General features: G+C 39.7%; 1 protein-coding gene and 1 pseudogene across 1 annotated transcript; both read left to right on the forward strand.

Moving 5' to 3' along the window:
* The first annotated feature begins 3,661 nt into the window (after nucleotides 1-3,661).
* On the forward strand, nucleotides 3,662-4,750 carry LOC122830128 (olfactory receptor-like protein OLF4). Its single transcript, XM_044115238.1, has one exon. It carries the CDS (start codon nucleotides 3,662-3,664, stop codon nucleotides 4,748-4,750), a length of 1,089 nt encoding a protein of 362 aa, XP_043971173.1.
* Nucleotides 4,751-14,388: 9,638 nt separating this feature from the next.
* LOC122830136 overlaps nucleotides 14,389-26,703 on the forward strand; it is a 25,364-nt pseudogene continuing 13,049 nt past the window's right edge.

Here is a 26,703-nt window from a genome sequence, read left to right on the forward strand (position 1 = left end):
GGAGCATCTCCTTAAAGTTGGACTCTAGATTTCATGTGCTGTGCAGGAACTGGAGGTTGCGCCCACTGCTACAGATTTACCAAAATATGCAGGGATTATCGCCTCTCTGCAGGCACAGATTCTTAACCCCCCAACCAATTCCAGCTCCATTGACACATCCATCTCTGTTTTGCTGTCCACACTGCTGCTGACTTACTCTTACTTCTACAACCTCTGCAACCTGAGGAGTGTTGTGCTCTCATTCAGCTGCGCCACACGTTGTGTCTCAGTTTAGCAATTTTCCTTCTTTGCTTATCGACAAACAATAGAGAAGAATAAAAATCTTCTTCTCTATTGAGAACAAGATTTCCCTTCAATAACACCCTTGAAGACCAGTTCCCCTCAGTCAGAAGTATCTTAGCAGTCCAACAGTGAAATTGCAAAGTATTCCCCGATACAAGTCATACTAGTAGAGTAACAGTAAATAAATAAATATTGTGAAGAGAAACTGCTTATTTGTTCTACATTAAAAAAGTTCTTTAGGGCTATCTGTGTATAAAAATCTTGCTATTTTTTATAAATACTGTATTGTGATATTATTTTATCAATGTGGTTTGTCAGTTTGGATAACCTGACTTCCTATCAAGCTACAAGAATGAAGGAAAAACATGCTAACAAAGATGCAGCAGACACTGACCTGCAGCCCACAGGCGGTCCTAGACCGGGGCGGACGCAAGTGGCTCTTAGGTTAACTAAAATATTAAATGATAAAATATTGACCTGTTTTTTGTTTCATTCTTTTTTAAAGTTCTCCCCATGAAACCCACTGACGACCCTGGCTCCCGTGGTACATTTAGTTTAGGACCAGCCTCCAAAACTAACTCCTAACTCCTTATATATTGTTTGATATTTGTAAGGATGTCAGTTTTGTGTGTATTCATTAATTCATTTAGTCTCTGTGCTGTTGCGTCTTACCCCTTATGATTTCCATCTGTCTCTCGTTCCCCTGCTGATCCTCTGTGTATTTAACCTCACCTGTGTCTTTGTTTCCCTGCTGGGTCCTTGTCGTTGTTGCTACCTGAGTCTGTGTCCAGTTCTCATAGCTCACTTGTTGTTCTTGGTGTTTTGTTCCTTGAAGAACTCCATTAAATACATACATTTTATCCTGGGTCTGATCACTATCACAATGCTCTTTCACAAACTGTTTCATGACAGTATTGGTCTTTGAAATACCAGAATTTGTACAGAACTTACTTTTGGCTGTCTGATGACATGAATTTAAAATGATAAATCATGTGTTCTGATCAGTTTCTCAGTACTTGAGCACTTTACTTTTTAGCAAATACTTTTTTTGTACAAAAACAGTCTTAAAATAAAGTGTACCTCTTCTGTGCACACGCCACCATGGTGGGCTTCCCTTTTTTACATTTCTGAAAGATGGCAACACTAGTTCAGAGGTGTGAATACTTTTACATTGGACTGCAAAAACAGGTAAAGGTACCTATCAGGGGAAGTGGGCACACTTCTGCTCATCTGCTAATATACTCATTTTTATCCTATCACTTTTGCTAACTTTGAAAAAAGCTTAGCTCCATCCATCCATCCATTATCATATACGCTTATCCCTAGTAGGGTCGTGAGGACTAAGCAGTCAGCGGGTGGGGTCACTCTGGAAAGGTCACCAGTCCATCGCGGGGCAACACAGACACGACAACCAACCATGCACACACTCACACTAATCAAACATTTTGATCAACACATCTTTTTCCATTCCCACCTTCTCTCTCACTCGTCTCCCCTCCTCCCCCGGAGGACTCCAGCTTCCATTCTGTTCATCTGAGGTCACCCCCTCTTTCAGAGTCAGTCTGGTAACTAAGTGACAGCGACAGCTGAGGCTCTGCCTGGTCCAGGACTTCCCAGTTACTCCTCCTCCACAGCAGAGTGAGAGAATGGGGTGTGGACAGGTGAGAGGGCCGGGTTGGTGAAATAAAGACAGAGAGAAAACAGTTTTTCTTCTTGTTGTCCTTATTGCCCTCTTTCCATCTTCCCCCCATCTCCTTCAATCTCCTCCTATTCCTGGACATTCCCTCGAGGAGGAGCTGCTCCCTGTAGATAAACAACCAAATAAATAAGACTTAAGGTATGCAGTTTCTCCTCCCATTCAGCTCCATGATCCTCTGTTCTTATCATTTTTGCTCCTCTAATATGCTTTTGCTCACAAGTCTTTCCTTTGAGATTACATTATTCGGTGAATTTGGTCTGAAGCCCTCCAGTTCTAAGTTACGAACAGCAGGGGGCAGACTGCTCCTTTTTAAAAGAGCAGCTTCAAAGCTTCAGCTCTGGATGATTCGCCAAGAATGAATTATGTGTCTATATTTTTCAAAACACTTCCATGGTTTCAGCTTATAAATAATAATATAAAAAGTAATAAAAAGTCTCAGGTGGTAAAAGAGTCATTAAATTAGTCAGTAAATCTGCTCTTTGCACTTGAACCGTACGTTTGTGGGTTGAAGTGAGCTGGAAGTGTTGTCACACATTTCCAGCTCACTTCATAGGAGGACGAGGGCAGAAGGTGAGAAACATTTGTTGAACAAATTGGAATTAAAAAGGAAAAGGATGAACTCCCTGCAGCTCTGTATGACTGACCTTGAACCCAAAACTTTCTCAGTACCAGACAACAGAGCAAACATCTGTGCTACCATGGAGATTTGGAGTCAGCCAGAAGTTAATCACTCTCCTTGTGTGTCTGTCATCATCTCGTGGTGACAGACAGCATTATTTTTCATTGATTGTTATGATTTTATTGATACCTTCATTAGAATACTGTGAAAAAGGTAATTAATGGAAAACTCATGGTGTCACACCCTGAACTTGCAAGAAATTTTACACTTTTGCACAACATTCTAACTTTTTTTTAGATGCACTACTTCCTTAGGTCCTGTCTATTGATGAAAGAGAAGGAAGACTGCAGCAAAGGTTATGAGGCCGAGACTCAAACCTGTGACAGCCACATTACGGGCTAAGGCCTCCTTACGTGGATTGTGCTTTACCACTGGGCCACCACAGCACCCCTCCTTCCCATTTCACAAAATTACTAATCACATCAAATATTTGAAATGCATAATGTATACAAAATATTCTTTCTGATAAAATATGTGAGAATGATGAATTCACTCTATACTCTCAACCATCACTGTCGATTGCAGGAGTCACTTGTGCATCAGACTTATAGGAATACCAAAAAAACAACAACAAAAAACCAAAACACACACACACACACACACACTCACAATACAAAAGTTTCAGCTGGGAACTTTTGCATGTAGAAAAAAATGCAATTAATTGACTTAATGGCTCAAAAACAAAAATTGGTTCTATTGTCTGGTTAATTGTTTTGAAGATCAATAAAAGTAAAAAAAAAATAGGTAAAGGAATAACACCTTTGCATTGTCAAATGATTTAAAATGATAAATATTTTGTACATTTACTTTTCTCAAGATGCTTCTTGCATCGATCAACAGTTTGTCAGAGAAACTTCTGCGGAGAGTAGAAGTAATTAGAGTGGGCGGGTTCTCGGATCAGATGAAGCTTCACGGTGATGCTGAGGCACAAGCGCAGCATCTCACAAGAGGTTCCAGCTGACTGGACAGCATTTCAGTTCTTTGAATCTACTTTGATGAGAATGCCTAACTTTACTGGCATGCAGGTGGCGGGGGCGCCGAACATCAGTTCTCAGTGTTTGTGGTCCACCCAGAACCAGACGGATCGCCTGGCCACAGCGGGAGACCTTTTCCATTCCATCATTCCTCATGGACAGGCGGTCCCCGCGCTCATTTGCGTTTTTGCTTTCCTGACTCTTTTCTCTTTACTGGCCAACCTGTTCACTTTGTACATCATGGAGCGGTCGGAGGACTTCTCCTATCTGCCGCGGTTCATCCTCTGCAAAAGTCTGATCTTCAGCGACCTACTACAGACCGTCACCTTCGCTCCCGCGACCATCAACTCGCTCGCGCGGCGCCAGACCATGGCGTTCGGGATTTATTGCTACTTTCAGCACGTCGTCAGCGAAGCCACCATCTTCTCCAGCCTCACCACCATCACCTGCATGGCACTGGAGCGATACCTGATCGTCTGCTACGCCCTCCAGTACATGGTGACGGTCACCCGGGAGCGCGTGAGCAAAGCCCTCGTCCTCATCTGGTTGTACTCTGCTGCCATCGGCGTCATCAGCTTGAGTCTGGTGCTGAGTAAAGGAAGGCAGGAGAACATCCCGGACGTCACCGTGGGGCTGCTATGCGAACCGGACATCATGGAGCAGCACGTGGGTTCCCCGCGCGCTCTTGCTATATTCCGAAAAGTTGCCGGTTCCCTGACGCTGCTGTTCTGCCTGCTGGTACACGCCTTCTCATACTTCAGCATGTATCGCGACCCCAGCAACGCTGTCGTGCCGTTCAACGAGTGCAACGCCGAGGCGCGAAGGACCGTCCTCTTCTACTGCGGGATGTTGTTCCTGCAGCTGCTGCCGCTGCTCATCAAGGTTGCGTCGGACGCGCTGGAGTTAACCGGTGTCATCGAGATGTCTGCCGGGTTTCGGGAGGACTGTCTTGCCGGCCCCTCAGCGACCGCGGCGGGGTTCCACGTGTCCCTGCTGGTCATGCTGCTGGTCAAACCCTGCATCAACCCTCTGGTGTACGGACTGCGGAGCGTGAAGCTCAGGAAGGCGCTGGTCAAGCTGCTCCGCTGGCGCGTGGGGAACAGAGGCGACCAGTAAATTTAAATGTATAAAATAAAAATTTAGCTGCAGCATAATTTATTAGATATGCAATTAAATAATCTTGTTTACCTCAATTAGAACCTGTTGAAACTATCTACAGTTATGACATAGAAATATGTCAGTTACACATGAGTAAAAATGATATTTCATTTTTTTTCATTTTTTTAAAACTGCGTCTTCAATTATGTCGTCAGAATTTTTATACAAAGTATTATCAATAAATATGTATTTAATCTAATACATTGCATTATTCTAATGCAATAATATTTAAGTTAAATACATATTTTACCAAGGGTTATTTTTCCTTAGTTGGAAAGCTAGCCCAGATGAAAGATACTAATACCTCAACATTAAGGTCCTTCAAATTGGGGCATCACTCATTATGTGAAATACTAAACAACTTATCTGGTCAAAATGAATTATTTTGATTTTTCAGGTAATTATATCTTTGAAAAAATTATCAGGATTAAGGAAATTAAAGACAATTACCTCATGTCTTGTAAGATTTTCAGTATTTACCATGGGTCACCATGAAAGTAAAATACTTCAGTATTTAGCTAAAAAACTGTAGAACATGGATGGATTAAAAAAAAAAAAAAGATGTAAAAATATCTAACTGATTAGGTATAATATTAATGCTGCTACTAAAACAACGTTTGTCATTGCAACTAAAATTATATCCATACCATTATTGCAAAAACAGACTTCATATTGTACATGTGAACTACAATATGAAACCTAGAATGAAACACGAAACCTAGAATTTATATATTGCAACGTATAATTGCATAGTTATTTATTGATATTGTTTACTGTGCTCCATCGGCTCTTAACAGCCTGTAACCACTGACTACAACACTCATTAGTCCAGCTAACTGCTCAGGCAGAGCCTGCAGTTGGCTGCTTAACTCACATATAGGCATAGCTTGAAAAGTAGAGTTTTCTAACAGCCTTACAGAAATGGAGTAGTTTAGTCTGACTTAGTTTCTACCCTTTGGCCACCCGTTTCCTATGCAACTAGAATTTGTTGTATGCAGTACCCTTCTTTCAGCCACCTGATCAGCAGTGCACATCATGAGGTCATTATATAGTCCATGCAGCCAGTGGTAAATCTGTGTGCTTTTTATTATCATCTTATTAAAAGGACTTGAAAGCATGGGAACAGTATGATGCACAGTGTGCTGAAAAAATAAAATATCCCATTCTGCTGTCTGAAATAAAACAAAAGACGTTTTTGTTCAGTATGTAATCAGGAATTGTTAAAAGCAAAGAGACTGAAAATCATTCACAAGGTAAATGTGAAGCACTTAATCCACCATTTTGTCCTTGTTAGAAAAAATAATCTAGGTTCATTTACTTATGAGTTTAAGGTAATGTTTTCATATTATTATTTTGTGTGTTTGTTTGACGTCTTTCTTTTGTAGTACATCATAAACTGTTTTAGGATGTTTGCCTGGAGGCTAGAATCATTTACACATTCCTGTGTCCTCAGCTGATTTGCTCAATTTACTATCTTTTTAACTGCTGTGGTCATTGGCTGATTGTTTTATTAGCTTCCTGTGAAACTGATTGGTAATGGTCAGCCTCGTGTCCTTGTAAGGGCATGTCAACAGAAGGTTCCAGATCATCCTGTAGTTAAGGTCTTTGATCCATTGTGTGAAAAAGCCAACCTCCTTCTTTGTAATCATAATAAAAGGCAGTTGGGGACTGAGAGCCAACGGAGTTGACCACAGACAGTGTTTGACGACGGTTCTCCGTGTCTGGCTCAGCTTCCCTTTTCTGCAGAAAAGCAATTTGTGTCTCTGGTTGATTCCTTGCAGGTTAGGAACTAAAATAGACCCAACAGTCCTGTTTCTACACCCTTTGGGAACTGGGCCACATGAGAAGTGACGTTGCTTCTGTGTTGTTTTAGTCAAGTAAGAGAGTTTTATGCAAACCACGAATGCAAAATTGTGACCAAACTGTTTACAAGCATGCCAGGATTTGGCAGCTGTTGTGACAAAACTGTCACAATTTATGTAACTTTTGTGTAAAAAATTAATAAATACATAAATGTGACACACATTGTAAAGCTATTATTAATGGGCATCCAAACTGTCATGACTGTTATGCAAATGTAAACTTCTGTGGTGTCTTAGTTGTTAACAGATCAAAAATATTTATGCATTGGCACTGCTGTGGATGTTTACATGTGCTTTAATTAGAAATAAAATCTGAAATACTTAAGAAATTGCTTAGTTTTCATTTGTGGAAAACATTATGGTCATTAATTATTTATTAGAGTCCATGGCTGCCATCTCTGCTGAGTCTGAGGAGGGAAGAGGTCAAGGTTATTTGTCTGGCACATTTCAGGAGCAATGCTGTATAAATTGCTTTACATCATAAAAGCGTAACACAACATAAAAGAAACAAAAACAAAACTAATAACAAACATCGCATTATATTGGCAGGATAAATAGTTATAAATAAAGTTGTGACCCACACCAGAATTAATTAATTTTTTGTTATTAATGAAAGACAGCTCTAAGCAAATGGGATTTTAGCCTTGATTTAAAGGAACTGTGTTTCAACAGTTTCAACAGTTTCATGAGATATTTTCACAATTCAGTCATGGTGCTAGCGCTCATCGTCTATCAGCCATCAGAGGAGACGTCAGAGTCTTATCCAGATGTTGGAGTGACAAGGCAACACCTGCAGATGTTTTCCATGAATTCATGGAATCAAAACTGCTTGGAATCATAAACTGAAGCCTTCTAACATACAATAGTTGACTTCATCGAATGTCATGCAGGTCTTAGTTCATATGTTGTATTTCAAATCTTCTGCACTGTTGTTCAGTGTTGATTCAATTACACAGGTGGTATACACATCTGTTTGCTGATCAAGGTGTCCACATTATATAAAGATAACAACCACACAAAACAACTTTCATCACTGACTCACACAAAGTGATTTTATGAAGCAAACAAAAGATTTCAGCTGTATTGCCTCTGTATATCTGAACGATTTATCATCAAGCTCATTCAAAGGGTTAATCCTGTCCTTGAGTAAATGTTTTTCTTGTCTTGGAAGTAGGGCCTCTTTCAGCAACAACAACAGTCATTGTCACCATGAGGCAAACAGCCTTTAATCTGAAGTAAAACCAGGAAACCTGAGCACATCGCTCCAGTTTTAAAGTCCTTTACTGGGTCATTGTACCTCAGATGACAGACTTTAAAATGTTTTCACAAGTTTATGTCACTGATTGGCCTGTTACCACAATACATTAAGGAACCGCTGTTGCTGAATCAACCTTCCAGACCACTCAGGTGTTCTTATTCTGGTTCTGGTTCTGCTCTGCTCTGCATCCCCAGAACCAGAACCAAACACGGAGAAGCAGCCTTCAGCATCTACGCCTAACAAACTACCAGGAAACTGCAAAATGGCAGTAACAACAAGTTCCTTTAAATGAAGACCAAAAACCCACCTGCCTAGTGGCCACTTGAAGAGAAAAATCACAGAGACAGAAATAATTTCTTTTGAGATTTAATATCCTTTCAGCGATTGTATGATTGTATGATTGTATGAGATTCTATAAGCATAATGGCGACGTTTTTCCAGCCTTGTTTCTTCGATTCCTCCTGGGGCCTTTGGTTTGCAGCCAAAGGCCCCAGGCTGTGTCTGACGCCTGTGGAATAAGTGCTGTTATTAATTTAATATAATAGTGTGAACAGTGTTAGAATAATTATGTATTGTTATCATTCTTACATTAGTTGGTTTACTAGTTTGTTTTTCATTCATAGGTTTAATATTCACACCCCAGAAAGGAAGAGTCTGTTAAACTGTGTGAAAGACAAAACTTGCATTTTTCCTAGACCTTGAAGCTGCAGCTGCTCTCTAATCTAGGGATACTCCTTAAAGGGCCTCTGTGTTAGTTCCTGTGTTACCTTTCTCTATCTTCTTTGAGTTATTACCTTTACATTCCATTCCTGCTCTGTTCTGTAATAAAAAGACTTGTTCTGATGCAGAGAGTCAGAACGCATGGTGAACACCTTGGAGAAGTGTTTTTTTTGATCAAGGTCTTTTTATTATTTTTTTACATACACCACACATACACATAAAAAAACCAAAACAAAACAAAACAAACAAAAAAAAAAAAAATCCCTCCCAACCCTCCCCTCCTATACCGGATCTACTACCCCAACAAGAATACACCTTTTATTCATACATCAGCCGATACAGAGCACAGGTTTGCACACACAGAACCAATATTTGACCTTTACACAAAGTTATCTGCCGAAATATTCCCGACATAAGATATAAATGGCTGCCAAATGTCAAAGAATTTGTTTACAGATCCCCTAACAGTATATCTGATCTTCTCTAAATGAATGTAAGACATAACTTCTCTTAACCAATGTCCATAACTTGGAGGATGTGGATCCTTCCATCGAAGAAGAATGAGTCTTCTAGCCAGTAGAGAGCAGAAAGCTAACACAGTCCTCTGATGTTTGCTGAAGGAAGTCTCTGCTGGAGCCACCCCAAAGAGAGAGATGAGTGGTGATGGACAGACAGTTTGTCCAAATATTCCTGAAAAAGTGTTGAAAATGCCTTGCCAATATCTGTATAACTTTGGACAAGACCAGAATGTGTGTAAAAGTGTGGCTGGAGATTGTTTACAGCGATCACACGTTGGATCCAAGTCCCTTTTAAGTTTGCACAATCTGTCCTTAGACCAGTGTAAACGATGTACTACCTTGAATTGAATTATAACATGTTTCAGACATATTGAGGACGAATAGATATTTTGAATAATTTTTTGCCAAACTGTATCTGATATGGACTCCTCCAAGTCCATCTCCCACTTGACCCTCAAGGAATCTAAATTGGTATCATTAAATGAACTGAGCAGGGAATAGACTCTACTCATAGAGCGTCTTGTTACAGACTTGCACATCAAAACCTCATCAACAAGAGAAGTTGGTGGATGTAGAGGAAAACATCCAGAGTTTGACATTACAAAATGTCTCAATTGTAAATACCTGAAAAACTGTGACTTGTGAATGTCAAATTTCTGTGTGAGCTGTTCGAATGAGGCAAACTTATTGTCTATATAAAGATCATTTAGAGAAGTTATTCCCTTTAAACTCCAGGCATAAAAAACAGAATCCATTAGTGAAGGAGCAAACATGTGATTATTTGATACTGGAGCAGATATTAATAATTCCGTACTTTTAAACATCCTCCTGCACTGATTCCAGATTTTTATTGTGTGAGTTATAACCGGATTAGAAGTATAAGTTGAGATTGGTTGATTAAACGGTAACCGGGAGCAGAGTAAAGCAGAGAGAGAGCTAGCCGTAACTGAATTCCTCTCTAAAGTCACCCAAGTGGGAGCAGGGTTGTCCTCTCTCAACCAGTACAGTAAGGCTCTAATATTAGCCGCCCAGTAATAATATAGGAAATTGGGGAGTGACAAGCCACCAAGACCACGGGGTAGCTGTAGCATCTTACAGCCTATCCGCGGGTGCTTCTTATTCCAAATAAATGACGACAACTCACTATTTAAATTTGTAAAGAAAGTCTTGGTGAGAAACACTGGCACGCTCTGAAATAGATAAAGTAATTTAGGCAGTATTGCCATTTTGATTATATTGATTCTACCTCCCAAGGATAGAGGCAGAGATGCCCATGTAGTGATGTCTTTCCTAAGGTTCACCAGGAGAGGCAGATAGTTTGCTGTATAAAGATCTTTGTGACTGTGAGTAATCCAGATACCAAGGTATTTAAATTTAGCAGGGCTAATTTTGAAAGGGACTGGACCGATATGCTGCACTTCCATTGGAGTCACAGGCATCAATTCACTTTTTTGAAGGTTAACCTTATAGCCAGAAATGTTTCCAAACTTTTGAAGTAAAATAAGTAACTCAGGAATACTAGATAAGGGATCTGAGATATAAAGAAGTGTATCATCAGCATATAGGGAAACTTTATGTTCAGTGCCAAACCGATTAATACCTTTAATTTTGGGGCTGTTTCGCAAAGCCACTGCAAGTGGTTCAATTGCAATTGCGAATAAAAGTGGCGAAAGTGGGCATCCCTGCCTCGTCCCACGTTTCAATTCAAAATAACTGGATAGATTACTGTTAGTGCGTACTGCTGCCATTGGCAAGGTATATATCAACTTCACCCATGAAACAAATTTAGGACCGAAGTTAAACATCACCAAGGTCTTAAATAGATAGTTCCATTCCACCCGGTCAAACGCTTTCTCAGCGTCCAGCGAGATTAAAATTTCATTACAATTTCATTACCTTGGAGAAGTGGTTTGCTATGTTTTCTCCTTCTGCAGAAGCTTGGTTGAAAACTCATAAACGTTGTCTGTGGTTCTCTTTTTATGTAGGTTTAGAAAATACCTATCAAACAGGAACTGCTTAGGTTACTCTAAATTTCCCATGATACCTCTGACTTCCTAAGACACTTATCCCTTATATAGCCACATCATAACAAAAGACACAAAGGCAGGTATGCTGTTACGTAATGGCTTCCAATTATTTACCTCTATGATTGCAAAAATTGCTGAACAATTTCTCCCTTTAATTGGACCTCCAGCAAGTCCTACACCTGCGCTCAGCCAGCTGTGTGAAGCTGACACCCCACCCACCTCAAAAAATCCAGCAAATAGTCTGAGTGGTTGGTGCTCCGTTTGTACCATTAAAAATTTAGTTTGTGCAGCTTATCATTTATCAGTTTATCAGTTATCATTTTGGCCAATGACATCACCAGCCCCCCATCTTGCTCCAAAGCAAACCAAAGTGGGCTACTGCTCAGTTTGTGCAACTCTCACTTATGAGATATTACATGAATTTCTTTCAGACGACATCTGACTCTACCTAAATTGATGACTGTGGCCTGCACTGGACATAACCAAAGCAAGCAGTTGCTTTAATTAATTTTGTATGTTATTGTGTAAGTTAAATTCTGCAGATTTTCAGCTGTTGTACAACGTGCTCCTTCTTTGTTTTGAGCTTCAATGAAGATTTAGAACAAGAAGAAATTTGTCTTATTTCAAGAAATGTTTTCAGATAGTAATGTCTTCTCACCAATATGGCTCTCTGCACAATAATTCAATCCTGTCAATGGAGCACCGTGACGGTAACGTAATGTGTATAATTTGTATGACTGTTCAACTGCGCTTTGGTTTCGGAGGTGGTCCGAACAATTACATTCACATTGTTGGCTTTTTCTGTTGATTATGCAGCAAACGGGTAAAAAAAAGACAAAAAAGAAAAAAAAATCCATAGCTAACATGCCAGTTGCTTGAGCAAATAAAGTTTTTGCAGAGTAAAAAACTTTCAACTTTTCAGATGATTTGTCACAAGTGTGTAAATCTCCTGACACGGAGTGACATATTTTACTGCATGAGTGCAAATGAACACAGTTAATCAGATTCTAAATTAGACCTAAAGAGGCTCAGCACCAGCTTAATGACACTCGATCCTCAATGAAACATCTTCTCTCATTAAGCTGGGGTTGTTATGGTTCCATTCCACATAGTTTGATCATGCATAATGTCAGTGAAGTAGGAATAAATATCTTCTAGTTCTTTTTTTTTTTTTCAGTTCACATGACACACAATGGATTATTTTCCTGTGAGTCACATCACAGCACTTACCAGTCACAGTCACACTTTTCAATACAACGAGTATTTTACCTCCTGAATACAGTTTTAGTTATTCGATTCCTTCCCCTGGAGTCCTCTGTGTAATAGTGGACTGATCATTTTTGCAGAGTTGACTTTGTGAGGAGTCTGGGAGGCAGGAGGAGTTACTCACTCAAGGCCATAATTGTGCTTTAAGTATGCAGGAGAAGTCTGGGGTTATAATAAGTCTGTGCTTTTCCATTATAGTTTAGTTTTTCACAGTGACATTTTGTTTGTCTAATTCAATCAGTTTTAATTAGTTTTGTCTTTCCTAGTTTTTATCAATCAATCAATCAATCAATCAATCAATCAATCAATCAATCAATCAAGTTTATGTGTATAGCACATTTCAGCAACAAGGCAGTTCAAAGTGCTGTACATCATATAAAAAGACGCAAAAAGTACAAAACTGTAGTACACACAGTCAACAATTGTCAAGTGCCATCATTACACATCAAAATATTGATTCATGTTTCATTGATTGTTTTCCAAAAGCAACTCTAAACAGGTGGTTTTTTTAGTAGAGACTGAAAGGCACTCAGTGTTTCAGCTGTTTTGCAGTTTACTGGGAGTTTGATCCAGATTTGTGGAGCATAGAAGCTGAATCCTAGTTAGATATTGTTTAGTTTTTATTAGTCATACTGGTTAGCTTTTTTCATATTTTGGTTCATTTGTGGGTGCATAATTCAAAAAGGTTAAAGTGTTGCTACTAAGAGTCAGACATACTAGTATATCCAGCTGGATTCAGATGTGTTGCCAGGGAAACAGTCATGCAGGCTCTGACTAGTTGTCTACAAGTACGTGTGCATTTCCAGGTATAAGTAACCTGTTCCCCTATTCAGAAACACTGAAATTTTTATTTCTGCAGTTATAAGTTCAGCTGAGCTAATGGTTCTGTTGCCAAGCTACCATCTTTAGACATAACACTTCCACAAGTCATTACTCAGGCAATTTGTCCCCTCAGCCCTCTACCATAACACGCCATCCACGATCCTAACAATCTTCATAAATGAAAAATCTTCATCATAATATATGGGCCCAGACATAGCTTTCCTGAAACAAGAATTGACTCTATAAACTCAAGGGCTACTACAAATAAAAAGATAAATCAGTTTCATCAGGATATAAAATACATAAGAAAGAGAAAAAAAACCCCACGCTAACCAATCACTGTTTGTTACAAACTAAATGTCCAATAGCTCTAAAGTGGGAAACATGTTCAGGGACAAAACTCTAATTAGTGGATCAATGAAATGTCCCAATCTCTGGTGCTACACTGTGAGGTTGAGGGCGTTTAGGAAATGTGAACCTCATTCATGGGGTTTGTAAACAAACTCAGCTTAAATATCAATAAACACATTTTTATGGGCACCTTTACAGCCCTGCAGCCACCTGATGCTAAATCTGAGTCATTGGTTAAAGAAGTTTGAAGATGGCAGAACAGGATGTTTAGGTTCACTAATCTGCTCTGTTTGTCGTTTATGTCTGGCTCACCGATCATCTGCTCAGGGTTGTGAATGGTTGGCGGTGATGTTGTATGCTCAGAGTTGTTTCCATTATTGTTGTCTGTTAGAAATGGAAAAAAAGTTAAACACATTTATGAAACTAAAAATAACAAAACAAATGAAGCATAAGTGCAGCTGCATTCCATTAGATCATACTGTCATAAACTACTGAGCCAAACAGCTTCAACGGGTTTTTCTACTATTCCAGTAAATCTTGGAGGGCTGCTGGTCTGTTTACATGTCTCATTTAAAGCCGTATTGCAGAAGTTTAGATTTTCCGCTTTTTTCCAATTGGCTGGTAGTGTTCTTTGTGTCTGTAGCTGTGAAAATGTCATAGTCTTTGCTTTAATTGTTAAAGGAGAAGAAGGAAGTCGGCTGTATTTTGTCAGTAAATAATTATCAGTATCTACCTTTGTGCAGAGGAATGAGGAAGTTCAAAAGCAGTAATAAAAAGAGGAAGACAGTCTCTCACTAACATACAAGTGGAATCTCTCAGGGACTCAGCACCAGCTTTTGTGAGGTTAAAGTCTTATAATTGCCATGCTTTCTTCTTGCTATGTTATTTTCAACATTTTAAAAACTATTGTTATCAACATTAACCCTTGAATGTCTTTTTGTTTCTGCTCAGGTTTTTCTAATATTGCAATGGCTACTGCAGTCTTCCCAAATCTGATGGATCCTCCACATTGTGTCGGCTCCCCAACTGAACTGAGAACTCAAGGTGGCTCAGAGAACAACCTGAAGTTTATTTGTGAGTTTAGGCCTGACGAAGGCATCAGTGTAGACAGCGATTATGAGTCTGTGACTGTCATCCTCCCTGCGCAGTGCACCATCAGCCAGTTGAGGCTACGCATCTACATGAAGGTACATTCACTGTTGTGGCTGATTTTTGAGACTTTTAATGAAATACTTTATTACTCGTACTTGTGGAATTTCTCAAACACCTAATTTTTGCTTTAACTTGAGTAAACATGACTTTAAATAGTGCCACTATTACTTGAGTATGGTTTTTGGCTACTTCCATCTGGTGTGTTATGAACAGTGCTGAAATGTCTGTATCTTTTCAGGCACAAGAACAAAACTGCCATCCTGATCCATTTGCATTATTGGATCCTGAGAAATACATCCTGTTGTATGCCAGAGGGGACGACTGGTATGAAGCCCATGATGACTGTCAGATCATCCGTACTTTAGATATTCCATGGTCACATGATGATTCTATGTGTCTAGTGGCGCACATAGTAGCAAAGCCTCTGGTGTCTGGTGATTCAGAACAAAAGAAAAGTCAACAGGAGTGTTTGACTTACTTGATTGGACATGACCTGGACAGTGAGGCGTCAGACAGACTTGGTGAACTTACACTCACCCGCAGGAAGCTGGCATCTCCACGAAGGCTGGAGCTGAGGAATCGGGATGAGTTTCTGTATGCCACAGAGCCCTGGGTTACCCAGGCACCCATCCCTAATGAGTTGGAAGAATGGCTAAACAGGAAGCTTTGTCTCACCCTGCACTACAAGAGCAAGATCAGCTTCAGCATACAGGTTAATTTGAAGGCAACTCCAGATGTTCTTCTTGAGGTTTTTAGAAGGGTTATGGCAGATCAACGGGTCGAATATAACACTTCTGAAGAGTTGGTTTTGAAGTTCTCAGGGAGGGAGGAGTTCTTGTCTGGTGAAAACAGTCTTTGTGATTTCCTCTGGGTTCGACAGTGTTTGAAAGCCAATCAGGATCTCCACCTTTCTGTTGTTCCTGTCTCACAACTTGCTGCAGACACTGTCACATTTGTAGACTGGCCACTTGTTGATGGTTTCAGTGGTCAGTTCAGCTCCCATGATGATCTGAGTCTCCTAGGCAAAGATCTGGATGACATCTTCATGATTTCTTTGTGGGACTGCAACAGAAAGTTTAGAGTGAAACTGCTCGGCTTTGATATTCCACAACTGCCAAACAAGCCCCCTCAGTCTGTCTATGTTGAAGCATCCATACTTTACGGCGGCAAAGTCCTCTGCTCAGTATCCTCCCTTCCCAAGATCTTTGGAGACGAAGTACTTTGGAATGAGTGGCTGGAATTTGACATTCTCCTTGGGACCTCCTCGTGGAGTCAAGCTGAGCTTTACCATTAATGCCTGTGCTGGCCGCCTCTCCAACAACCAGGGACCCAAAGCCAGGATTCTCCAGAGACTCCAAGGTTTCAGTCAACAAGCATACAGACACGCAAAAAGGAAAGACAAAGATCCTTTACTTTGTCAACCTCCTTCTCATAGATCACCGGTGAGTTTTAGAACCTTTTTAGAACTTTAGTTAACTTTTAGAGTTAATTCAGTCTACTTTAGCATTATATTGTAGTATTACTCTTAGTAAATCTTTAGATTTTTCTGTATTTTGCATTAAAACGTTGTACAACGGTGACACCGGTGGTGGGATTTTGTCCTGCAGTCAGTGGGTTGCTGCTTTGATCCTGTCTCAGTCTGCCTCTGTGAAAACTCTTCACTCGCCGTGCCTGCTGGTGGTGGTCATTAGTTTTGGTGTAGCCTGAGTATGGCAGCCTTGCCTGTGTGACTTCTCTCTAGTGTCTTGCCACCATCCGTGTTCTTCTCCTTGTCAGTTTGGACTTGCATGTTGCAACTCACTAACATCAAAACTGTTGCAGGTTTTGATAAAGACTCTGTAGGTATTAAAGTATGCAGTATTTTCCTAATAAAATGTCACTTCAGGGCATAACATTGTTGAATCACAGACTTGATTTCCTATGTAGAGCCTAATTAAATTAGCCCTACTGCAGCTTTTCAGTGCATTTGTTGGAAACCTCTTAAGATTTCACCTTCCTTATTATGATAAAGGTAGCAGGAAAAAAGTGTACTATCCATAGAGGTTCTAATTTAATGTGTAAATTGTAAATAACGAGAACTCTGAACACATTGTGCCTGTGAAACATTAGTCTGTACATTAGTCTGGGAAATGTGGGGCTACAATATCAAAACAATGGAGCAAGTGGGTCAACAGACTGGCATGTAGTGAATGAAGCTGAGCCCAACTGTAAACTGTGTAAAGAATCTTATTAAATCAACATATTTTAGAGACAGCATGAACTGTAAAAACAAAACAAAAAAAGTTTTCAGGATTATACTTTTGATCTGCTCTAAAGCAATATTTTATCCTCTTAAGCCATTTACTTGTTTAACAAGTTAAACAAGTGACTTCTTTTCCCCATTTATGACAATGTTTCATTCATGGGGAAGACATGCATAAAATCAAATACAGAATATTAGAGAAGATTTTACATCTTTATATATTCAACAATGGTGGTGTTCTTACTTTGACCATTAAAAGACACAATGATAAATGTTACTTATCTAAGGAGGTATATAATCGGCTGTACATCTTGGACATCATCTCGCCCTAAAAACTGTCCCGATTCTTTCTGGTATGGATTTAACAAGGTTCCATAAACATCAATTTAATAGGAATACATACATAGTTGTGCACACCCATACATGTACGCTATTCCTTTCAGGGTCGTGATGGGTGCTGGTCCCCCATCTCCAGTGGTCAATGGGTGAGAGGCGTCCAGGGTTTACCCGTCCATGGTAAACCCTGGACGGGTCACCAGTGTCATTTAAAAGGATGCAAAGATTATGTTCTTCACTATTTAATTCAAAGTGACATTATCCTGTTCTGTTTACAGTAATAACATGACAAGAGGACATTTAAAAATATAAATGTATATAAACGCCCTTGGCAGTTACATATGTGCCCTCTGCCAAGAGCCGTTCCTGCTCATACATGTTTGAAGGAGTCAAGTCTTAAGCCAGGAGTCAAAATCAAGTCAGAAGTCTTTATTTTTATGATTTTATTCTGATCACAGTAGAGGCTGGAGTCGATTCCGTCTTTTACATAAAAAAAAAAAATCAACTGAGCTGGTTTGGGTTTATGATCAGGCCTCTTGGCAAAAGCTTGTTCAGATTACAGGAGAACTCCAGGAAGACTGAGAAACTGGAGCCACTTTACATTCCTGTAAGACTGGAAACACATTAACACCACCCAGAATGAGCATGAGAATGTAGTTGGGGAGATGAAATTCTGAGTTTCAATGAGAATTTATAGTAAATGTTGTCTTTTTGTTGTTGTTGTCAAAACATACTTAAATGCATGTGAACAGCACAGTTTATAAAATGCCAGTGAACTCTGATGAGCTTGTTCATTCCTACAGGTCTGTCCTGAGTCAGGGTCCCTACACCCTGCACATGTGGTCCTATCCTGACTTGGAGGACGGAGCCATCACCTACCAAGCCGATAAGCTGTCCTCCGCTACAAACCCACATATAGATGAATCCATGGCCATCAGCTTCCTTCTAGACCGCTACAGCTTCCCCGTGGTCCTCCCAAACACCTTCAGCCACAATGATGAGTCTGACAGTCCAACCTCTGACCTGTTCCCTGACAAATCTACATCCTCAACCCAGTGCACTTCACCCGCCACTGATTCCCTTTCTCCACACGGAAAATTTCTTCTGCCTCCAAAGACTGACAAGGTAACTCTGAGGTCTCCATCACCCGTCTTTAACACCAAGAGGGATTACCTCAAGAGGTTTCGGGAGGAGAGTGTCCAGTATGGCTGCAACCTTCCCCACTTCTTGCGCAATATTAACTGGTTGGATCGCAGGGTGGTGGAGGACGTGCACTGGCTACTGGGAAACTGGGATCCTGGGGAACTGGATGTGCATGTGGCGCTAGAGCTGCTAAGTATGGATTTCCCAGATGAGATTGTCAGGAAACTAGCGGTAAAGAGACTGGAGAGTTTACCCAATGGTGATGTGCTCAAATATTTGCTACAGCTGGTGCAGGTATGTTTGTGAGCTTCATGTGAAAAATGCAGAGTTACACAGTAGTTTTCTCCCTTTTAGATTGGAATCTACTGAGTGACAACCAGGAAGTGACCAAAACCTTTCTGTATTTGCAGACCCTGAAGGTGGAGCCTTACCACGACAGTTTTCTTGCTCGTTATCTTATTCAAAGAGCTCTGCGGGTGAGTCGTGGGATTTTTTTGTTTCACTTGATATATCCAATGAAACTGTGCAACAGTTTGTTGATTTATTGCTGCTGCACCTTTGAATTGTTTTCTGTTTACTCAAAGAAATATTTTGTTAAAGTATTAAGTTTCAAGGATGAATACCGTGATGGGAAAAATACATTTTGGCTTAATCTTGAGTTTTGGTCTGTGCTTCAACAGAAGCATTGTAACAGCTTGGTTCTGTGTTTAACCTCTCTGCTGAGGATTTTCCACTATGTTTTGTATCATTTTTCTACTAACAGCAAACCTTTTTTTATTATTTTTTTAAAAGATGGCTGCATTCACACCAGCCATGTGTCTGCTTTAATCAAACTCCAGTTTGTTTGCCTGGAAAGTCCGGCTCATTTTGGGAGGTGTGAATGTGCATGTGACTGCAGATGTAAACGGCAAGCGGACCTGAGACAGCTGCAAAAGCAGTAAACAAACTGCAGAACATTCTGGGCAAATATAACCAAACCAAACATGCCAGTGTAATGATAAAGGCAGAAATGGCTTGTGGTCTTTTACCAAAGCCAAAAGAGAAATTCTGCAACTGCCACAATCTGACCCATTTTTTGTTTACATGTCATGTAACATGTAAACACTTCTTCCGAGGTTTTCATGTTGTTTCCTTCAGTAGTTCTTGGCGCAGTGGGTTTTTACAAGGGTTTAGATTATCTGACACAGTGCAGTGTGAAAGTGGACCACACAAGCAGAAAATGAAAAAAATGTTGCAATTTTGGTCCCCAATCAAACCGAGTCTCCTGGACTCTCAGATGTGAGAACACCTGATAGTGTTAGATGTTTTCTAAATGGACTCCCAATAAACTGGAATTTTGAAAACATGTGGAATAAGCCAGGTAGAATGTGAACCATTTTCTTTTTCATTCCTAAGCATGTCGGTGGCTGACCTTGGGGTAAATCTGAGAGCCACTTCAATAAAAATGAGCAGCTGTCTTAAATGTTCTGTCATTGTTAATATTCTTTCTCACAAGAAGAGAGAAAACTTATTCACTGTAGAATCTTTTTACATCATAGAACTTGAACGGCTTTGATGGCCTTACCAGACTAATGGACATAATTTCTTTTCTAAAGTCATGGGTTAGTAATTGCATTCTTGACATGTGTTAGAACGCTGCTGTTCCAGAGCAGCAAGCTGCTGAACGCTCTTCTATTCTTAGACGTGATCCTGCTGATATTCTACTTACCCTCTTGAACCTAATGAGACCCTTTGTTTTTACAAAAATCAAGATTTCGATTAGCTAATTTCACTGTATATTTTCCATGGATTTATTTAAGCTTTAGCTGTTGTGAGGTTTAAATGAGAAAAAGAAGCAGACAGCATCTGAACTATGCAGTTTTCTGGTTCAGCAGGTGAATTTATATTTATACCGTAAAATAATTACCACACTTTGTGAAAATGTTTAGGTTGTATGCATTCTCATTACAGTATAAATCATGATGTTGTCTTTTACATGGCAAAGATATACTGATGTACATAACATAACAGCGAATGTGGATTTCACAACGCTAAGAGTATTTTTGAACATTTGAAAGGTTAGAACTTTTTTCTTCCGTCTTGCTTTGCCTGCTGCAAGTTAATTAAATTAGGTACGTTTATTCAAAAGATGTCAACTTTCGAGAGAGACGTTAATTAACACTAGATCATTGTTTTGTCAAAATAGAATTTCTGGGTATTTTGTGTGCTTTCTCAGAATGATGAAATAGATTATGACATGTAAACACCAGCTCAGGGAATCACATGGTGTTTCTAATGGAGGAAGCAGCGTTTACTCATTGAATGTTTTCTATGAGCATTTTCTTTTTAAATGAAAAAAGAATGAAAAGGAATAAACGAAACTCTGGACCTCACTGCAATCATTTGCAAAGTGAGAAATAATAAGTAACGGCGTCTTCAAGGGGCAGAAAATCAACTTTTTGGAGTTTTACTTTATGTGACGTTATTCCTTTGTCAAAAACATACCTGCCTTGATTTCTTTCACACACGTTTGAGAAATATTAAAATTTTCCATGGCAACCATTCAGCTGCGCCGCCACCAGGGTAGCCATAGCACTAGTCTTTGAGGCATAGCTCCTCCTCTGAGCTGCAGCTCCAAACTCCTCATATGAGCCATTTCTCAGTGCAACGCTGGTAAAAACGTTCTTAAAGGATTAGTAGAGGAGTGATGCTGTGATGACTTCTAGTTGGCTGCTGCAGAGAGTTAAAAAAGGCAGAGGTTTATGGTTATGGTTTATGAAGATGTTACTAAAACGTTGGCATAAAAGCATAGAAAATCCTCATGGGACATTGTCAGGAATAACAAAAGCATATTTCAGCCTCCACCCCATCAATACATCAATGTTGAAAATGTTTGCCATACACAACTGTTTCTCTGAGGATCTTACTTTTTTCTTTCTCTCCAGAGCAAGAGAATCGGCCACTTCTTCTTCTGGTACGTGCGCAGTGAGGTCGCAGGGTGCCCATACTTCCGCCAACGCATGGCAGTGATTCTGGAGGCCTACCTGCTGGGCTGCGGTCAGGCCATGATCCACAGCTTCACCCAGCAGGTGCAGGCGGTGGAGGCCCTGCAGGAAGTCGCGATGATTGTCAAGAGATTATACCCGGACAAAACAGATCTTCCTTCCTCAGGTTGGAGATCCAATTAAGTCAATATGTCTTGTGGTGTCTGAAAGCTTTTATGTGTCCTTAGTGTCCCATGTGGACAATAAGGACGCTGTTACTTATTCAAAGACATCTGAGGATAGTTGGTTGTTCTATTAAGAGGCGTTGGAGACAACAGTTAAGACTGACAACCTGTCCAGCAAGGACCAGCAGGTAGACACAATAGATGGGTAGAATAATTTGTCATCTACTTGACAATTACACACTGCATTATGTGTTGATCCCATAAAATAGCAATAATATTTTATGGGATATAAAAGTCAAGGTTTTATATTGGAAGTAAAACAGTGAATGATAAAAATGGCACCTTGGTCAGTCTAGTGTCAGAGTTAATGCTGCGCTCTTAGAAAAGAGTTTGTGAGGACAGCCTTTCATCCAGACGTCTATAGAAAGAAAAAGGGGATAATATAAAATGATTATAGGTTCTATTTAATGATCTGAAAGTCGGATTTAATAGAAGTGAAGTTAAGCAAAAGCCCTTTTCAGTTTCTTACTGAAGACAATGACCTGCTAACAGAATGTGAAGCTGCAATCATCGTGTCCTAAAAGACATTTAAATGGTTACTAATGGAGACAGGCAAGACGGAACAACCTGAGGATGGATTGATGGACTTCGGTGTAACTACAACCCAGGACGCAGAATGAGGCCAAAGAGCAGATCCATCAGGAAGCCAAAACAACCGTTGGAGATACAAAGCCAAGTCAAAAGTACATCGTCAAGCACACATAGTAGTGGAACAGAGAAATGCAATTCAAGAGAAGAACCAAGGCCTGGAGGAAGAGCCAGCTCTGCCACGACCTGGACCAATAACACATGCTGATTTCTGCAGCTAATTGGGCGATGGTTGCCAAGAGAAAGAGCCGTAACCTCCATAACCTATATGGCCAATTGGATACACCAGTGAGAGAACCAACCTTTACTATTGTGTCACCCAGTACATTGGGCACACTAGGCAAATCAAGTGGGGAAGGAGAGAGGTCCTGTGAGAACCACCAGCAATCCGACACCATCAGCATTTCCCACCTTCCCATTCCTAGCACCAACCCTCAGATCTGTGACAAAACTACTGACAGCTGAAATGTAACTGGCCATTCTTAAAGCAAAGAACAAAACACAAATGCTTGACACCAATTTCGTTGAATTTTGAAGAAAGTGGGGGCCGACTTCAATGATAACCTTCTTTCTTTCTTTTTTTTTTTTTTTTACACTTGAGGTTATGCTTCATTTTAGAACGTGGAACAGAACAGAACCTTTTTGTGAACTTCTGATATGCAATATAATTTTTATCTTGACTTTTGTCTAATCTCAAAATGTCTCTCTGTGTAAACTTAACAAAATCCCACTTCCACACAGTCGGACCAGGCTCATCTGTTAAGAGGAAACCCTCTTCACACCTGCTGTTCTCCTGACACTTAGCAAAAGTAGAGATTTTCACACCACAGATTTGCCAAACACAGTCAGCATGTGTCGTATGCAAACAGGCTGATGAATGTTTCAACATTAAGGGTTTATTTCTTAAATTAATCTGTGTCGTTGCTTTTTCTCAGCTCCACTCAAGCTGCAGGAGCTCCTCAGAAGCAGTGATCTGCCAAACGAATTCCTCTTGCCCTTTGACCCCCGCATCAAAGTAGGAACGATTCTGGTAGGTCTTGTTACAGTGGGTTTCTTTGTGTTAGAAAATGAGGTGCGCATGGCTCACATGGCATGCTGAGTAAACAATTTTTAGTCCTGGGGTTTTATTTTTTGACTTTACCAAAAGATGTTTAGACTTTTACATAATAATCAGTCTTAACAGCCTAGTTTTACCCAGGACATGTGGCCAATATCAGGTCTGAATTGTGTGAAAGTAACTGAACTTGCTCCTCTGGGACAAATCTGAATTGAATTGAAACTTTTCCATTTTGGACCTTTTGAACAATAATCAATTCAGGGAACCGAATAGAAGATGGCAAGAGCTACACTGATACAAATAAACAAGGAAATATTACAAATATAAACACAATAAATCAAAAGCCAAACTTTGTATTGGATTGTATTAAAGCATTGAGAGTTTGGGTCTTCTACCAGATCATGGTGAAGTGGTGACTCGTGTGACATTCTGCTGAAATTAGCTCTAAAAATCTTTTCCAAATTGTGCAAATCCAGAATTCTTCTCTTCATTTCTCCACTGGGCTCCTTGGATATTTCTGATAATCTGAGTTTTAGTCAGTCCTTAATATTCAGGCAAACCTTTATTAAAGGATGTAAAGACCAAAAAAGAGAACAAGTGAAGGCAAACAACAAATAATTTGCTTAGTTGAGGAATCAACATTTAAAAATTTCAAATCATCCTCTGGAGAAGATCAGTAAGGATGTATGGGTTAAGAACTGGGCTGGTCCAGGCATCTTACAGGGGCTGAAATGAAGCAGATACTAAACTGGAGCCCAAAGAAAAAAACTAATGGGACTTTTTCTGAATCCTTCTGCTGCAGCTGGACAAATGCAAAGTGATGGCCTCAAAGAAGAAGCCTCTGTGGTTGGAGTTCTCACCAATGCCATCGCCCACCTCCAGCACACCCGTCGGGATTATCTTCAAAGAGGGAGACGACCTCCGACAGGACATGCTGGTCATCCAGGTCACACAGATCATCTGCTACTTTAATTTTCTTGAAGAATATTGTTCTACATTTGAATGGATTATCGTGGATTTGTTTGCTTTCGTGTTTAGACCTTGGTGGTAATGGAGTCCATCTGGCAGGAACAATCTCTGGACCTTAACCTGATTCCATATGGATGCATCTCCACAGGACAAAACATTGGTGTGTTTCTTTATGCTTAGACAATTCTGTTTTGAAGGAATGCTTTCTGTTACTCTGTGAGGCACACAGGAATGCTGAAAGCTTACTTATGAAGAGAGAACTCATGGTCAGAACGGGATGAAAAACACCTAACAAACTAGTCCGTCAAGTTATGTCCATTCAAAGGCAACTTCCTTTTTCATGGTTTCCAGATGAAAGGGAATTTTTACTTTTAAATTCAATATTTATTTGACACAAATTGATTTTTTCAAAGGGTTTCTAAATCATCTCTTTCCAAAGGAATGATTGAAATAGTGAGGAACGCAGCGACCATTGCTGCGGTGCAGAGAAGCCACGGCGGAACGACTGGAGCCTTCAGAAACGATGCTCTGTTTGAGTGGCTCAAGTCCAAGTGTCCACTCCAGGAAATAGTGAGTGAAACAGAAGCAGAAGTACTTTTCACTACAGATTTGAAAGCATAGTGAAACCTTTGGTTGTTGATAAAAATCAAAACATTTCCTACTAAGTAAAACCAGGCTTAGGTTTAAATTGATTAAAATAGTGCAAAATTACAAAACTAAGCCTTGACAGTGTCCGGTAGACTCAGACACACTTTTACAGGTTTTTATTTGTAAAATAAAATAAGTCTAACTCCTTGCATTATTTGCCTTCTAATTAATACCAATGATCTTCTTTGTGTAGGTCTGTTACGTAAAAATATAATGAAATGCATAGAACAGTGAAATTTCAAGGGATGTGAATTCTTTTGCAAGGTTCATTTTTGAGTCTTTATAACTATTAAGTGGAGATCCATGGATGAAATCTTCAACAACAAAAAAATACATTTTGTCAATTTCAAGCAATTTCAAGTCAGTCAATTATTGTGCTTAATAATATTTATTATATAAAATGTGTCCTTTTGGTCCGTCTATTCTATGCAATCCAACCCAACAGGCCTTTCCAAATCATCAACTTTATGGTCCTCCATTCTCTTTCCAGCTGAAATGATGTTTCTTATAGTCCATTTGGAAGACCCATTTCTGTCCACTATTTGTCATTTTCTCCTTAGTATCTGAACTTAATTTTATCATCCAATTAATTTATGAATGGCTTCTTTTCTAACGTGACCTTGGAATCCTTGAGAGCCAGCTGAGCTTTAGAATACTGAATAATGGCAGAGATGCCAGGGATGCTCTGGAGCCACAAGTGGCTCTTCAACATAAATTTAATAAGAAATGCTTATTGATGGGGTTTTTTCCCCCTGTAATGCATCAATTTTCTATGACGTAATAACACTAAAAAAGCAGCGACATTGTTTCAGATCTATTTTGTCATTATGTTTTTCTCTCATTTTCCATAAATTGAAACATCTCACAGAAAGAACCTTTTTGTTTTCTGCAAATGATTTTTTTTTCTTTGCTTTTAAACTTAAAAACTGAAACATAACTGGGTTATTTTAGAAAAAAAAAAGAATCACAAAGTAGATACTTATCAAAAAATATTGAGTTGTCTTTTTAAAAATAAATAAATTAAGAAGAGGGTCAAGTAACACTGGTGCCTCTAAACCAATCATACTTTGCTAGACTAAAGGCAAAAATGGCTCCTAGGATTTCATAGTTTGCTGGTGACAGCACTAGAGGATTAGATTCTGCAGATATCTATTTAATTTAATTTAATTCCTAAAAAATCATCATATAGAAACTGAATTTGTTACCAGGAAAGAATTGAAGAAGATTAGAAGACGTGCTGCTTCATCTACTCTCAGACTGCTGTTGTTTGTGTGACTGCAGCACTATAAGACGGTGGAGAGGTTTGTGAAGTCCTGTGCAGGATACTGCGTGGCCACCTACGTCCTGGGAATAGGAGACAGACACAACGACAACATCATGATCACAGACCAAGGTAGGCAGCAAGTTCTGTTGGATGTGTGTGCATTAATAAAATAAATTTAAAAAAAAACAACATTTTTTTAAATAAATGTTTATTTAAAATAATTTTGAAAAAGCGACAGAGTAAAAAAAACACTTAGGAGGAATGAAGCTCTGTGATGGATGAAACCAGACTGATTTTTCTTTCTCCTTCCTCCTCACAGGAAACTTGTTCCACATCGACTTCGGTCACATCCTGGGTAACAGGAAGCACTTCCTTGGCGTGAACAGGGAGCGGGCACCGTTTGTCCTCACACCCGACTTCTTATATGTGATGGGCAGGGTCAAAGGTCGAAACAGCCTCTATTTGCAACGGTTCAGGGTA

The sequence above is a fragment of the Gambusia affinis genome, linkage group LG01, assembly GCF_019740435.1.
Source record: "Gambusia affinis linkage group LG01, SWU_Gaff_1.0, whole genome shotgun sequence".
Lineage (NCBI taxonomy): Eukaryota > Metazoa > Chordata > Actinopteri > Cyprinodontiformes > Poeciliidae > Gambusia > Gambusia affinis.